The 15,826-nt window shown below is 47.0% G+C and overlaps 1 protein-coding gene across 1 annotated transcript in view; it reads left to right on the top strand.

Annotated features, from left to right (window-relative positions):
- Positions 1-218: 218 nt before the first annotated feature.
- LOC102957303 (acyl-CoA oxidase like) overlaps positions 219-15,826 on the top strand; it is a 114,001-nt gene continuing 98,393 nt past the window's right edge. The window contains exons 1-3 of the mRNA XM_042979846.1: positions 219-375; positions 3,810-3,954; positions 7,740-8,069. Coding sequence (XP_042835780.1) covers positions 219-375; positions 3,810-3,954; positions 7,740-8,069 — 632 coding nt within the window. The remainder of the gene's footprint in view (positions 376-3,809; positions 3,955-7,739; positions 8,070-15,826) is intronic.

The following is a 15,826-nucleotide window of genomic DNA, read 5'->3' as shown; positions in this document are numbered from 1 at the left end:
CAGGGGCAGAGCCTGGAGCTATTCTGTGTCTCTCTGTCTCTCTCTGCTCTCCCTCCCTTGCTCATGCTCTGTCTCTCTCTCTCTCAAAAATAAATAAACGTTGAAAAAAAATTTTTTTTAAATCCAGCTGGTGTCAAAACTGGCTGGTCTCGCTCTGGGGAGCCAGGGAAAGGCACCATGACAGTTCACAGCCTGATTGCTTCCAAAAGTGAGGATCCATGGGAGTCAAGTCCAGAGCCCCTGATGTCAGACTGCCTGCCATGGGCGTTCCCAGCATGTGCCACGGTGCTCGGCAAGGTGGTGGAGCCTACAGTAAGCCCATCGAGTCTGTTTGCAGACTTTATCCTGGGGAAAAAGGAGGCAGGCTCATCAGAGGTGAGTCTGTAATGAAGCCATGGGTCTTTAGAAGGGAGGGCACTCCTGAGGACAGTGTGGTGGTGATTTTTGGAATCTGTCTCTTCCCTACTCCTGGACACATGTCTAGCTCCTGAGGCAAGACAGGCAGGAAGTATAAGCTGCCAGTTTCCCCATTGCAGGCTATGCTTGAGGGCCCTGTTCACGAAGTGATGACATAAAGGGAAGACATGTCACCTGGGTCCCTTCTCCACACACCACCCTGGGGCTCCATGTCAGGTCAGAGAGTGCCCCGTGGGGGAGGTGGCACAGCTGCTCCTGGTCACATGGGAGAGATTCCTCAATGCTCCCAGAAACCTTGGCAAGATAAGAGGGAGGGGCCATGGTTCTGCATAGGCAGGGGAGGCAAGGGCCAGGTAAATCCGAGCTATTACTGTTACTGGATTTCCCAAAGTCGTCAGACCGGGGAGTACTGGGCAGCATGGGGGACACTGTAAATCAGTTTCCCAAGTTGCCTCATTTCCCTCCTCAAACCTTAGCAAAGTGGCCAGACTCCTCCATTAGAAGCCATGCCCTGCAATGTCCTCATCTAAAAAGAGAGGACTGTCTGGACAAGATCCAGGGTGCCCCCCGTGCTGACACTTTGTGGTTCCATGATTTCTGCAAAACAAACTGAAGTCCCCTGAGAACAGTCTGTGCCTCACCACAGAACCCTGAGCCCTGGATCGTAAAGTTCTTGCCCTAGGTGTCCATGAAAGCGGCATCCAGAAAATTCACCGAGGCCCTGGGGTGAGTCCTGTTGGCGTAGTGTGATATAGGGTATATCTAAGAGCCCTGGGTCCTCTGCCTCAGAGAGCAGCATGCCCTTGGGCCAGTCGGCTAACATGACAGTCCCTCCTCTGCAGAAGGAGCTAGAGGAGACACGGCCGTGTCAAGATCCAAGGAGCCACCGCATGTGGGAATGCTCTTTACATGTTCTAGCCGAGGGCCCACCTCTCAAACAAGAGCCAAGGGTCTGGGGGCAGCACAGAGTACGCCCAGCAGCAGTGTATGGCCTCCCTCTTGCGTGGAGGGTCTAGGGCTATAGAGTAGCCCCCGGACACAACCCCAGATGCCATCCCCAGTCCACTGTGGACCAGTGCATCTTTCTGCGAGGACCGTGCCGCTGGCTCCCTTCATTTCCCTTGAGGCCCAGCTGTGGGGACCCTGGCTCTTGCCCCAGCCTTCTGCTGCCTGATAAAGGACTCAGAGCTGCCCTGAGGAGTGGGCTACTGTGCAGGGGGAGGCGGGGGGTGGGGAAGAGGAAGAAGGAGAAGAGAGTGCTGGTGGACTTGGAGTAGCCGGTCCCAGCTGTTTCTGATACCAGCCACACTCCTGCCCTTCCCCAGTTAGGGTGTCCAAGCCTTCCTTAAATTTTGTGAACCGATGCACTTCCATTTCGCCGAAGAGAGTTCAAATTCGGTTTTATTATTGATAACTGAGAAAGTCCTGGTTCTTTTAGACAGTCCGAGGGGACCCCATTTTTTTTTTCATCCTGATGTGCTCTTTAATCCCCATTCCCTATTCCCTTATCCCTCCACCCACCTCCCCTCTGGAAACCATCAGTTTGTTCTCTATAGTTAAGAGTCTGTTTTTTGATTTCTCGCTCTCTCTCTTTTTCCTTTGATCATTTGTTTTGTTTCTTAAATTGCACATGAGTGAGATCATACATGACTGACTTATTTTGCTTAGTATCATACTTTAGGGGGACAACATTTTATGTCTTCTCCGTCCCTCCCTCCTTTCCCTCCTCTCTTTCTCTCTCTCTCTCTCTCTTTGTGTGTGTGTGTGTGTGTGTGTGTGTGTGTGTGTGTGTATAGTACCTACATATATGCATATGTGTGTTTATATAATATATACACAGTTTTTTCCCTGACATTTAGAGAAAGCTGCCCTTTTACCCCTAAATACTTCAATTTGCATTCCTTTTTTTTTTAAGTTTATTTATTTTGAGAGAGAGTGTGCAAGCATGGAAGGGGGAGAGAGAGAGGGAGAGAGAGAGAATCCCAAGCAGGCTCCACACCATCAGTGCAGAGCCTAACACAGAGCTCAAAAACTCACAAACTGTGAGATCATGACCTGAGCTGAAATCAAGAGTCAGATGCTTAACCAACCGAGCCACCCAGGGGCCCCCAATGTGCATGCTTAGAAACAAGAACATTCACTTATATATCTACAGTACAATTAGCAAAACCAGGAAATTAACAATGATACAATAATATTATTTCATCCATCTTGTTTAATTTTTCCCAATTGTCCTAACCACGTAACGGTCTGCTGTGCAGCAAGGCTGTGAACCACCGGCTTAAGCCAATGGCTTCACATTAGAATCACCTTTGGGGCAGGGGTTTAAAAATACAGACGCCTAGGCTCTACCTCTAGAAATTGGATTTATTTATTTATCTAGTGCGTCTGCACTACTGAGCAATTTTTAAAAACCCAAGGTTACTCTAATGTGCAGCCAATGTGAAAAACAGTTATTTGAACTGATAGTGGTCATTTCCTTCCATTGCTTTATCATATTTTTAGTGATTGGTTTTGGATGGGGACGCAGGGTTGAATAGTGTTCCTCAAAAGTTCGTGTCCACCAGGAACCTCAGAATGTGACCTTATATGGAAATAGGGTCTTTGCAGATGTAGTCAAGTTAAGATGAGGTCATACTGGGGCGCCTGGGTGGCTCAGTCGGTTAAGCGTCCGACTTCAGCTCAGGTCACGATCTCACCATCCGTGAGTTCGAGCCCCGCGTCGGGCTCTGGGCTGATGGCTCGGAGCCTGGAGCCTGCTTCCGATTCTGTGTCTCCCTCTCTCTGACCCTCCCCCGTTCATGCTCTGTCTCTCTCTGTCTCAAAAATAAACATTAAAAAAAATTTATTAAAAAAAAAAAAAAAAAAAAAGATGAGGTCATACTGGATCAGGGTCGGTCCTAACTGATGTCCTCAATAAGGAGAGGGAGATTTGAAGACTCAGGGAAGAAGGTCATGTGACTGTGGAGGCAGCTATAAGCCAAGGTGCACCAAGGACTGTCAGGAGCCACCAGAATCTAGCAAGAGGCAAGGAAGGATTCTTTCCTGGAGTCTTCAGAAGGAACAGGGCACATTGCTGACACCTTGATTTCCAACTGCTGGCTTCCAGGACCATGAAAGAATAAGAAAAAATATCTGTTGTTTTCGGCCACCCAGTTCATGGTAATTTGCTAAGGCAGCCATGGGAAACAATACAGCGGGCATAGGGCCCAGGTAAGACCAGGAGGCCTAAGGGCAATTCTACCGGGTCATTTCTTTGACAACCTTCCCTGCCAAATTCCTTCCCAGATTCAGTTTCCTTGAAAGATTCCTTAGGGCTGGTTGCCAAGTGCTGTTGATTCTCCCCACTTTGGGCACCTGAGAGGGTAACTCTTTTCTGTTCCCTGGAGCAGGTGTGCCGTGTGAACAGATTGGTGCTCATCACTTTGGGGCGCCTTATCAAGCCCATGGGCAATTTGACCTACTCTCGTACTCTGATGCCATGCTAGCGATTCTTCAGATGGGGGTTGCTTGGTCCAACAGGCCCCAGAGTGATAGGTGACTTGCTGGGAACCCCAAAAATCCATCCAGAAGTCTTAACAGGGGTATAGGTCAGACTCTTGCCACAAGAGGCTAAAGGCTAGAGTTTCCCGAGTTTTAATTGGCCTTTATTGCTCAAAACACTTCTGTTTTATCTTTTACTGATAGAACTTGGAGAGCCATTGCCTTTTCCAACTCTGAACATCCCTGGATTTGTGGACTCTCTATTCCGTTTCATCGCTGCTTGCAAACTGCTCAGTTCTTTCTAAGTTCATCTCTTTCTTATTATAGCTAGTCAAACACAGCCAACAGCAGCCAGCAAGCAATGCTAACATTGTCTTTTTAGCATCTTCTCCTCCGGGAGCAATGAGGTCGTTGGCTATATTCTCTGTTGGGCACAGTTTTATCAAACGTTTGCCACTTTGTGTGTGACATGAACTTCCTTCTGTTCAGCTTTGGTTAACAGCATCCTCACTGCCCCTCCCAGTCCCTAAGTCAGTGTGTGTGTGTGTGTGTGTGAATATATATATATATATATATATATATATATATATATATATATATACTATGAGATCATGACCTGAGCTGAAATCAAGTCAGATGCTTAACCAACCAAATATATATATATATATATATATATATATATTTTTTTTTTTTTTTTTTTTTTTTTTTTTAAATTTCAGCAGCAATGTTCTTCCAGTAGCTTTGAGGCTAGACTAGATTGTAGTGGGGTAGCAAACAATGCTCCAAAAAATCTTAGTGGCTTACAACACTAAGCCAAAACAAACAAACAAACAACAAAGGTTGTGGTTGTTTTTTTTTCCCCCCTCACTCAATCTACATGCACTTAGTAACTTGTTTTTAGCTTACAGATCTCTGACTCAAGAGGAACCACACCCTGACTTGAGGGAGAGCCACTGGGCATCCCCCACTGGCCTTGGACTTGATGTTGTGACAGAATGGGAATTTGGTTGCCTCTTTTAAGGAGTGAAGAGTATAGCTTGCCTGTGGAAGGAAGAGTGAGACAAATGTTTAGCTAGGTTTAGTAGTCCCTAGTGGGCAAAGAGGGTAGATTTAGTAGTTATTAGTGCTGCTTGCAGATTATTTGGGGTGTTGGCTTTCTGAGTACGGCCAGAATGGTACTTCCTTCTCCTATACAGTTAGAGTGAACTGCCTTGGCCGGTGGATTGTGAGTGGAAGTCACACGTGTCCTTGAGAGCTGGAAGCTTTAAGAGCCTGTGTGGTCACACAATGGTGGCCGTTGTGTCTGCTGGGATCTGGAAGGAGGGACCGTGGAACAGAACCCTCATGTGGCGTGGGTGAGAAATACCCACGTATCTTTATAAACCCTAACGTTCGGGGGTGGTTTGCAACCACTGCACACCTGGAATGGTTTGGGGGTTGTTTCTCACTGCTATCCTATCCTGACTGATATAGAAGGAAACCCCCCTCACCCGCCGCCAGTTTCTGCTTGGCACTATGTGTTGTTTGGAGCTGCTACATCCAAACAATGGATGGAGGAGATAAGATATGAGACGAGATAAATTAAAAAAAAAAAAAAGATGAAGATAACACACTGAAAAAGGATAGTAGAACAAAAAGATGGAAACAGAACACGGTCCCTGAGTAGAGCTACTGAACTAGCCCTGGGCACTCTCCTACTTCCAGCCCTCGCATTATATGAGAAAAACAATTCCCCTTCTTCATCACATTTGCTTGGGTATTGTCACCTGGGGCTGCACAGATGTTGTGTCGGACAGAATACAGGCCCGCCAGGGGCACCTGGGTGGCTCAGTCGGTTAAGCGTCTGACTCTTGATCTCGGCTCAGGTCATGATCTCGAGGTTTGTGGGATCGAGCCCCGCATCGGGGTCTGCGGTGGCAGCACAGAGACTGCTTGGATTCTCTCTCTTCCTCTCTCTGTGCCCCTCCCCTGCTCACACACTCTCTCTCTCTAAATAAATAAATAACTTAAAAATTTTAGGGCGCCTGGGTGGCTCAGTTGTTAAGCAGCCGACTTCAGCTCAAGTCATGATCTCACAGTTCATGAGTTCGAGCCCCACATCAGAGTCCGTTCTGACAACTCAGAGCTTGGAGCCTGCTTCAGATTCTGTACCTCCCTCTCTCTCTGTCACCCCCCTGCTTGTACTCTCTCTGTCTCTCTCTCTGAAAAAGAAAAAAAAAATTAAAAAAAATTGTTTTAAAAAGGCCTGCCAAAGATATTCATGTCCTAATCCTCAGAACCTGTATGCTACCTCACATGGGAAAAGGGATGCTACAGGTGTGATTTTAAGTGTCTGATTTTAAGACAGAGATTATCTGGGGGCGCCTGGGTGGCTCAGTCGGTTGAGCGTCGGACTTCAGCTCAGGTCACGATCTCACGGTTCGTGAGTTCGAGCCCCGCGTCGGGCTCTGGGCTGATGGCTCAGAGCCTGGAGCCTGCTTCGGATTCTGTGTCTCCCTCTCTCTCTGCCCCTCCCCCATTCATGCTCTGTCTCTCTCTGTCTCAGAAATAAAAAAATAAACATTAAAAAAAATAAGATAGAGATTATCTTCATGTGATTATTTGGGTGGGCTCAATGCAATCACAAGCGTCCTTGTAAGAGGGAGGCAAGAAAGTCAAATCAGAAGAAGGGAATGAGCAGTAGAAGCAGAGGTTTTTGTGATGCACTTTGAAGATGGAGGAAGGAAGGGAATAGGAGCCAACGGATGAAGAAGGTAGCTTCTAGAAGCTGTAAAAGATGAGGAAAGAGATTTTTCTCTGAAGCAGAGTCAAGCTCTGCTAAGACCTTGATCGGCCCTGTGAGATCCATCTTTGACTTCTGACCTCCAGAACTCTAAGAAGATACATCTGTGTTGTTTTCGGCCACTCAGTGTGTGGTAATTTGCCACACGGCCACAGGAAGCTGATAGAGATGACCTCTGCTCACCTAATGACAGCAGACAGCTTCCTAACTGCTGCACTGCATCCCCAGCAGTTCCCTCCCTTGCAGAGTGATTTTTGGAAGGAAAGGGCTAACATTTCCTTTGTATTCAAAAGAATAGGGGCGCCAGAGTGGCTCAGTCAGTTAAATGTTGGAGTCTGCACGTGGTGCCTGCTTGGGACTCTCTCTCTCTCTCTCTCTCTCTCTCTCTCTCTCTCTCTGCTCCTCCCCCACTCGCACGTGCTTTCTCTCTGTCTCTCAGAATAAAAAAATAAAACAAAAAAAGAATCAATAAGATGAGAGTTATCCAGAGGAAAGGGATAAAAAATCGCCACTTAGGTTGTAACTCCTTTCCTACGCCCCAAAACCGCAAGAGGAGGGTCCTGGGAGAGGAATTCCGTGTTCCTGTCCGTTGTCTTGCTCTGCCTGCGTCTCCCAGCTGCTCTGGACCGCACCGGCTGCAGGCTGGCTACCCCCAGATTACAGTCATATTAGAGGTCACTATAAAAGGTCCCATTTTGGGGCTGGGGAGGTGGGGCAGGGATTTGAGCCGAGCAGCAGCTGAGTTGGGGCCAGAGGTAGACCAGTCCCTTACCGGACCCGGAGAGCCAGGCAAAGAGGCTGGCACGCAAGGCCGGCTGAGTAAAATGCCTCCGCTCTGAGCAGCCGGGACTCCCGTGCCCACGTCCACCTGACCGTTTCCCTCTCTAGGGTTCTAATACTTGCTTCTGGTGCACCCCCAGACCGGGGGGACAATTGAAATGGCATGGGCGGTAGAAGCTAAAGCCCCAGGGCGAGGCGGTGGACTTTGAGCTTCCTGGAGGGCGAGAGACCACCCTAGGAGCCCCGACTTTCTGGACAGCTCGTCCCTCGTGCCCAGGGAGCAGTGTCCCGGGAAGGCCGGCTGGGAAGGGGTGGGGCTGGGGCAGGGGACAAGTAGCTGCGGAGGGAGGAGACCGCCCCCGGGCGGCGCGGATAAGAGGGCGTGCGCTCCGGGCTGCACGTGCCGGCATCTCAGAGGAGGAGGCGCGGAGGGCAGACGGCCCCTGGGGTTCCCGCGGCAAAGCCGGAGGCCGGGCGGCGCGATGGAGCCGGCTCCGGACCCGGGGCTCGGGGACTCGTCCCTGCACCGCTACCTGGACGGCGAGTTTTGGAGTCTCAAGAACGAGCCCCGCAGACTCCTGGGAGGCAGCCCGCTCTTCCGCCACAGGTACTGTGCCGCCGCAGGCCGGCTGGCCGTGTGCCCTCGGTCTCCGCGCGTCCCCGGGGGCACCGTCCGGGGTGCCCCGGGCCAGGACGAGGCATCGCCCTCCTACCCTGTGCAGATGGTGGGCTCTCCTCCGCAGAGGTGCGGGCACCGTAGACGGCCGCGGACCTCACAGGCCCGCAGGGAGGGTGGCCTCCGCCTGCCGGCTCCCTCCTACGCGGAGAGTGAAGGGGTGGGCCCGCCGCCGCAGGCGCGGTGATTTCCTGAGAGTCGCGGCTGGAAGGTTCGGCGCGGTTTCTAGACCTCAGTTGTTTGAATGCCCGCCTTTCGTGTCCCACTCCGGGTGGTGGGAGAAGAGGCAGAAAATCCGGGATGGGGTGGGCGTGGACGGCGACCAGGGTCATTGTGCCACCGGCTACGCAACGGGTGCACCGGGTGCGCCCGACCAGGTGCGCAGGAAGCGGGCAAGACAGCTTAGGCTGTGGATGGTGTCTGCCTGGAAGAGAGGGACTTTTATTGGCACGGGGATGGACTGGCCCTGCGCAGGGCATATCTGGGCCTCTGGGGTGGGACGGACTCCCAGGGGCCCAGTACTTGGTTCTAAGGGGTGCTCAAGTCCACAAGGTCATTTGATGCCGGGACAGGTCTGAGAAGTGGACAGAGGGGCGGGTGCTGCTCAAGTTCCATGGAGAGAACTCAGTGACAGGCAGTCAGAACCAGAACTCAGCACGTGTGTCCTATTGTGGGCTCTTTCTCCTGTGCTGGGTAGCTCACCCCTTCACAGGCAGTCTGAAAAGCCCACTCTTAGAACCAAGCTCTGGAGTTGTAGCTTAAGGAAGCCCTTAGTAAAAACGCCAGTATGTTGCGAAGGAAGATTAACTAGCTGGCAGTGCCCAGTCCACCCACTTTGAGCTTCTGTCTTAAGAATGAGCTGGGCTGAGGGGTGCCTGGGTGGCTCATTCGGTTAAGTGTCCAATTTCGGCTCAGGTTATGATCTCAAAGTTCGTGAGTTCCAGCCCCATGTCCTCCCTGTGCTGACAGCTAAGAGCCTGGAGCCTGCTTGGGTTTCTGTGTCTCACTCTCTCTGCCCCTCCCTGCTCACGCTCTGTCTCTCTCTTTCAAAAATAAACAAACATTAAATGAAAAAAAAATTTTTTTAAGTTTTTTTTAAAGTTTGCCCATTTTTGAGAGACAGAGAGAACAGAGCATGGGCTGGGAAGGGGCAGAAAGAGAGGGAGACCGAATCCAAAGCAGGCTCCAGGTTCTGAGCTGTCAGCACAGAGCCGGGTGCGGGGACGCGGGGATCGAACCCACTGACCGCGAGATCATGACCTGAGCCGAAGTCAGGTGCTTAACCGGCGGAGCTGCCTAATTTTTGACAGGCACCCCTAGGTTTTAAAATTTTTATTTATGTATGTATGTATGTATGTATGTATGTATGTATGTATGTATGTATGTATTTATTTATTTTTAAAGAATGAGCTGGGCTGAGGTGGAAGCAGGTGCCTTGCCCTTGGGGAAGAAGCTGGGGTTCCTGCCCTGGAAGGGGGTGGACTTAGGGACAATGAAATGTGAGACGTGTAAGAGGGTGAGTATGTCCTGGAATGTCTTCCCTGCTTTCTCTTTATGTCATGGTTTTCAAAGTGTGGTCTAGGGGTACCCAAGATCGTTTCAGGAGATTCAAAGGGAAAACCAATTTGATAATAATGCTAAGATGTTATTAGCGTTTTCACTCTCATTTTTTCACAGTGTTCAGTGGTGGTTTCCAGAGACTACATTAAGTATAATATCCCAACAGATTAAATACAGAAGCAGATATGAGAATCCAGCTATCTTCTTTTTTTTTTTTAATTTTAACTTGTTTTATTTTTTATTTTTTTAAATTTACATCCAAATTAGTATATAGTGCAACAATGATTTCAGGAGTAGATTCCTTAGTGCCCCTTACCCATTTAGCTCATCCCCCCTCCCACAACCCCTCCCGTAACCCTCAGTTTGTTCTCCATGTTTATGAGTCTCTTCTGTTTTGTCCCCCTCGCTGTTTTTATATTATTTTTGTTTCCCTTTCCTTATGTTCATCTGTTTTGTCTCTTAAAGTCCTCATAGGAGTGAAGTAATATGATATTTGTCTTTCTCTGACTAATTTCACTTAGCATAATGCCCTCTGGTTCCATCCACGTAGTTGCATATGGCAAGATTTCATTCTTTTTGATTGCCAAGTAATACTCCATTGTGTGTGTGTGTGTGTGTGTGTGTGTGTGTGTGTGTGTATACACACACATACATACATACCACTTTTCTTTATCCACTCATCCATGGATGGACATTTGGGCTCTTTCCATACATTGATAGTGGCTATTGTTGATAGTGCTGCTGTAAACATGGGGGTGCATGTGTCCCTTTGAAAAGCACACCTGTATCCCTTGGATAAATGCCTAGTAGTGCCATTGCTGGGTTGTAGGGTAGTTCTAGTTTTAGTTTTTTGAGGGCCCTCCATACTGTTTTCCAGAGTAATGCAAACTGCACCAGCTTTTGCATTCCCAAGAGAATCCAGCTATCTTCTATGAATCCCTTCCATTAAAGGGATTTGTAAAAATGCAAAAAAAAAAAAAATGCCTCTTATTACTAAATTTTGGGGGGAGGCTAGAAAATATAGTTTTTTCATTAAAAATTTAATGAGTTTAATACTATTACTTTTCTTTTTCTTAAAATTTTTAATGTTTATTTATTTTTGAGAGAGAGAGTGAGAGAGAGGCAGAGAGAGAGGGAGACACAGAATCTGAAGCAGGCTCTAGGCTCCGAGCTGTCAGCACAGAGCCTGGTGTGGGCCCAAACCCACAAACCACGAGATTGTGACCTGAGCCAAAGTCAGACGCTCAACTGACTGAGCCACCCATTACTTTCAAATGGTTTAATATATATTTAAATATTTTTCTGTCATAATTTCTAATGTGGTAAATATCAATAAATGCTTGAGGGTCTCAATAATTTCTTAAGAGTTTATTTTTCTTCTAGAGCAGTTTTAGGTTTACAACAATATTGGAAGAGAGATACAGAGATTTTCTGTATTTTGCCTGCCTCCACACAGGCATAGTCTCCCCCATTATCAACATCACCCACCAGATTGATACTTTTTTTAACCAAGATTGAACATCATGATCACCCCAAGTCCATAGTTTATGTTAGGGCTTACTGTTAGCATTGTACATTCTATGGGTTTAGGCAAATATATAATGGTACGCATTTATCATTATGGTTTATTATACAGAGTATTTTCACTGCCCTAAAGATCCTTTGTGCTTTGCCTATTCATCTCTCCCCACAAACCACCCCTGGCAACCACTGAACTTTTTACTCCATAGTTTTGCCTTTTCCAGAATGTCATGTGGCTGGAGTCATACGTCATTAGCTTCTTTCACTTAGTAATGTGCAATGAAGCTTCCTCCATGCCTTTTCATGGCTTGAGAGCTCATTTCCTTTTAGTGCTGAATAATCTTTCATTGTCTGGACGAGCCACAGTTTGTCTATGCATTCAGCTACTAACGGGCATCTTGGCTGCTTCCAAGTTTTGGCAGTTAGCAATAAAGCTACTATAAACATCTGCGTGCAGGTTTGTTTGTTTGTTTGTTTGTTTATTTATTTATTTAAGAGAGAGAGAGAGAGCACATGAGCAGGGGAGAGGGGCAGAGGGAGAGAGAGAGAATCTTAAGCAGACTCCATGCTCAGCGCAGAGCCCTAAACAGGGCTGGATCCCATGACCTTGGGATCATGACCTGAGCCGAAATCAAGAGTCGGACCCTCAACTGACTGAGCCACCCAGGTGGCCTTGTGTGCAGGTTTTTATGTGAAGGCCTCAACCGTTTTTAAGAGTACAAAGAGGTCCTTTCAGTCATACTTTGCTCTGCTACAGCCCTGTCTACACATGTCTACACGTCTCTATTCCTGTACTCGTCAGTCTTCTCAGTGTCATTCCTAGGCTGTTATCACTTTGCCTTTTTCAGTTTAGGGAACTGCAATTTATTTATTTATTTAAAAAAATGTTTTAATGTTTATTTATTCTTGAGAAGAGAGAGAGAGCAGGGGAGGAGCAGAGAGAGATGGAGACACAGAATCGAAAGCAGGCTCCAGGCTCCGTGCTGTCAGCAAAGAGCCCGATGTGGGGCTCGAACTCATGAACCATGAAATTGTGACCTGAGCTGAAGTCAGACGCTTAACCGACAGAGCCACCCAGGTGCCCCAGGAACTGCAGTTTAAAATATGGAACAAGGGGTGCCTGAATGGCTCAGTCAGTTGAGCATCCAACTCCAGCTCGGATTATGATCTCACGGTTCCTGGGTTTGAGCCCTGCGTTGGGCTCTGAGCTGACAGCGAGGAGCCTGGAGCCTGCTTGGAATCCTCTCTCCCTCTCCCTCTCTCTCTCTCTCTGCCCCTCCCTTGCTTGTACTCTCTTCCTCTTTCTCTCTCTCTCTCTCCAAAATAAGTAAATAAACATTAAAAAATAAATAAAATATGGAACAAAATTCTAATATTCAAACTGCTGACTTGGGCCAAGTAGAAATACTTCCCTGAGATTGCACCACTGGCTTTGGGATAGAGGGAAAGGCATACCAGCAGGTCACAAAGCCAGCAGGTGACTTGTTTCCCAGTATGACCGTCAACAAGTGATTTCACCTTACTGAGCTGCCATTTGCATATCCACTAGGTTATTATGTTGCTCGGATGAGAAACTGATGAATAGGTATTCAGTGATGCTGGCTGTGGTGTGATACCACCCCATTCCCCCCCCCCCAAAAAAAAACCCACCAAAAGAAAAACACCAAAAAAGAAAAAGATAAGAACACCATTATGCTAACAAACACTTTTCTCTTCTTTCCAGTTCTCGTTTACTGGCTTCATAAGTTTGGAGTTGTGATAAGAGCATAGACTAAATTTCATATTGTTTTTCCCAAGTGATTCAAGATTCTGATCTCTATTCGAAAGGTCACGCTGTACTATCAGATTTGATCTTATCACGTGCTAGAAGACAGCGATCCTCATTTCTTGATGTTTTAAACGTTCTGCCAGAATAGAACGCTCCATAGGAGACCAGAAATAAAACTTCTCTAGTCACTGATTTGCTGAGGTGTCTGGTCCTCCTCCTCCTCAGGCTTTTGAAGTTAAAATGGTGTTGGGGGTGGGGTAGGGTTTGTGGCCTGTGGCCACAAGGTTCCCTGAGTGCCATGTGTGTGTGTGTGTGTGTGTGTGTGTGTGTGTGTGTGTGTGTGTACAGTGGGAAGTTTGTACGGGGTCAGGCACTCCCAGGACATAAGAGGCTGGGAAATAGATTGCCTCTAAAAGACCAGAGGTTGTGTAATTTCCTGTGCGCATGATGACTACCCTCCTCAAGCACTGGGGTTCGCCTTCTACACTCTGCTCCCAGGGGCGGTGTGGACGCAGTCCAGGCTCCCCTCCTAAGGAATGGCTTGCCCTGTCTCCCAAAGACTGGCTTGTCAGGCTGACTCCACACTGTCCCACTCCGTTAGAGAGTCCCCCCAGCCCCTGGGATACCACGGTTGCTGAGGGCCAGGCTGCCCTGTGACAGCATGCTGTTTATTTTGACAGGGGGAGGATTTGGGGAGACTCGAGGTTCCTCACTGGGGTTTGCGAGGAATGTTTAAAAGCAACGTGTGAAACGAGATACGCTTTTAACGTGTTTTTGAGTGAGTTTCTTGGCAAACGGGAGCTCTTTCCTGAGGGCCGGGCTGGTGAGTGGGTGTGCACGTGTGTAGGTATGGCACAAGTCCCTCAGGACAACAACCTACAAAGCCCCACTAGATGTTGCTGGTCTCTTAAAACCTTTTACCTGCCCTTCCACAGGGTTCCCCTCCCTGGCGTCAATGTGGTGGCTCCCCTCACCCCTTCTTTCTCTCTACTCCCTTGGCTTCCTCTCCCTAGAGCAATGCATGCATCTCTTCCTAACTGTTGATAATTTTCCCCTTAAGTCTTCTTTACATATGCAAGTATACGTGAAGCCGGTCTCATCGCAAAAGGCCAAATAATTTGGAAAACTTGAAAGGTTCCTAAGCTGTCCCCTCCTCCAACTGCTTTTTTCATTGTAGTCAAATACACATAAAATCAGATTGACCACTTTTTAAAAAATTTATTTATTGGGGTGCCTGGGTGGCTCAGTCGGTTAAGTGTCTGACTTCAGCTCAGGTCACGATCTCACAGTCCGTGAGTTCGAGCCCCGCATCGGGCCCTGTGCTGACAGCTCAGAGCCTAGAGCCTGCTTCACATTCTGGGTCTCTTTCTCTCTGCCCCTCCCCAGCTCATGCGTGTGTGCGCGCGCACTCTCTCTCTTTCTGTCAAAAATAAATAAATATTAAAAAATTTAAAGTGCTCACTTTGGCAGCACATATACTAAAAATTTTTTTGAGGAAGATTTATTTATTTGCTTTTGAAAGAGAGAGAGAGAGATCTCAAGTGGTGAAGGGGCAGAGAGAGAGGGAGAGAGAATCCCAAACAGGCTCCGCACTGGCAGCGTGGAGCCCGGTGTAGGGCTCGGCATGGGGCTCGAACCCACAAACCATGATCCGGTAGCAGATTTTTGATTACAAATTCGATTTCCTTACTGGTTATGGGTCTGTTCAAATTTCCTATTTCTTCCTGTTTCAGTTTTGGTAATGTATATGTTTCTAGGAATTTTTCCATTTCTTCCAGATTGCCCATTTTATTGGAATGTAATTGCTCATAATATTCTCTTATTATTGTTTTTATTTCTGCTGTGTTGGTTGTGATCTCTTTTCTTTCATTCTTGATTTATTTGGGTCCTTTCCTTTTTCTTTTTGATCCAACTGGCTAGTGGTTTATCAATTTTGTTAATTCTTTCAAATAACCAGCTTCTGGTTTCATTGATCTGTTCTGTTCTGTTTTGTTTTTTGTTTTTTTTGTTTTTTGGTTTTGATAGCATTAATTTCCGTTCTAATCTTTATTATTTCCTGTCTTCTGCTGGTTTGGGGTTTTATTTGCTGTTCTTTTTCCAGCTCTTTAAGGCGTAAGGTTAGGTTATGTATCTGACATCTTTCTTCCTTCTTTAGGAAGGAGTGGATTGCTATATACATTCCTCTTATGACCGCCTTCGCTGCATCCCAGAGTTTTTGGGTTGTGGTGTTATCATTTTCATTGACTTCCATATACTTTTTAATTTCCTCTTTAACTTCTTGGTTAGCCCATTCATTCTTTAGTATGATGTTTTTCAGTCTCCAAGTATTTGTTACCTTTTCAAATTTTTCTTGTGGTTGATTTCGAGTTTCATAGTGTTGTGGTCTGAAAATACGCACAGTATGATCTCAATCTTTTTTGTCCTTACTTAGGGCTGATTCGTGTCCCAGTATATGGTCTATTCTGGAGAACGTTCCATGTGCACTGGAGAAGAATGTATATTCTGCTGCTTTAGGATGAAATGTTCTGAATATATCTGTTAAGTCCATCTGGTCCAGTATGTCATTCAAAGCCATTGTTTCCTAGTTGATTTTTTGATTAGATGATCTGTCCATTGCTGTGAGTAGGGTGTTGAAGTCTCCTACTATTATGGTATTACTATCGATGAGTTTCTTTATGTTTGTGATTAATTGATGTATATATTTGGGTGTTCCCACATTTGCCGCATAAATGTTTACAATTGTTAGGTCTTCTTGGTGGATAGACCCCTTGATTATGATATAATGCCCTTCTGCATCTCTTGATACAGTCTTTATTTTAAAGTCTAGGTTGTCTGATAT

Source organism: Panthera tigris, chromosome A3, assembly GCF_018350195.1.
Source record: "Panthera tigris isolate Pti1 chromosome A3, P.tigris_Pti1_mat1.1, whole genome shotgun sequence".
NCBI lineage: Eukaryota > Metazoa > Chordata > Mammalia > Carnivora > Felidae > Panthera > Panthera tigris.
Note: the sequence above shows the minus strand (reverse complement) of the source record. Positions and strands in the feature narration are given on the sequence as shown.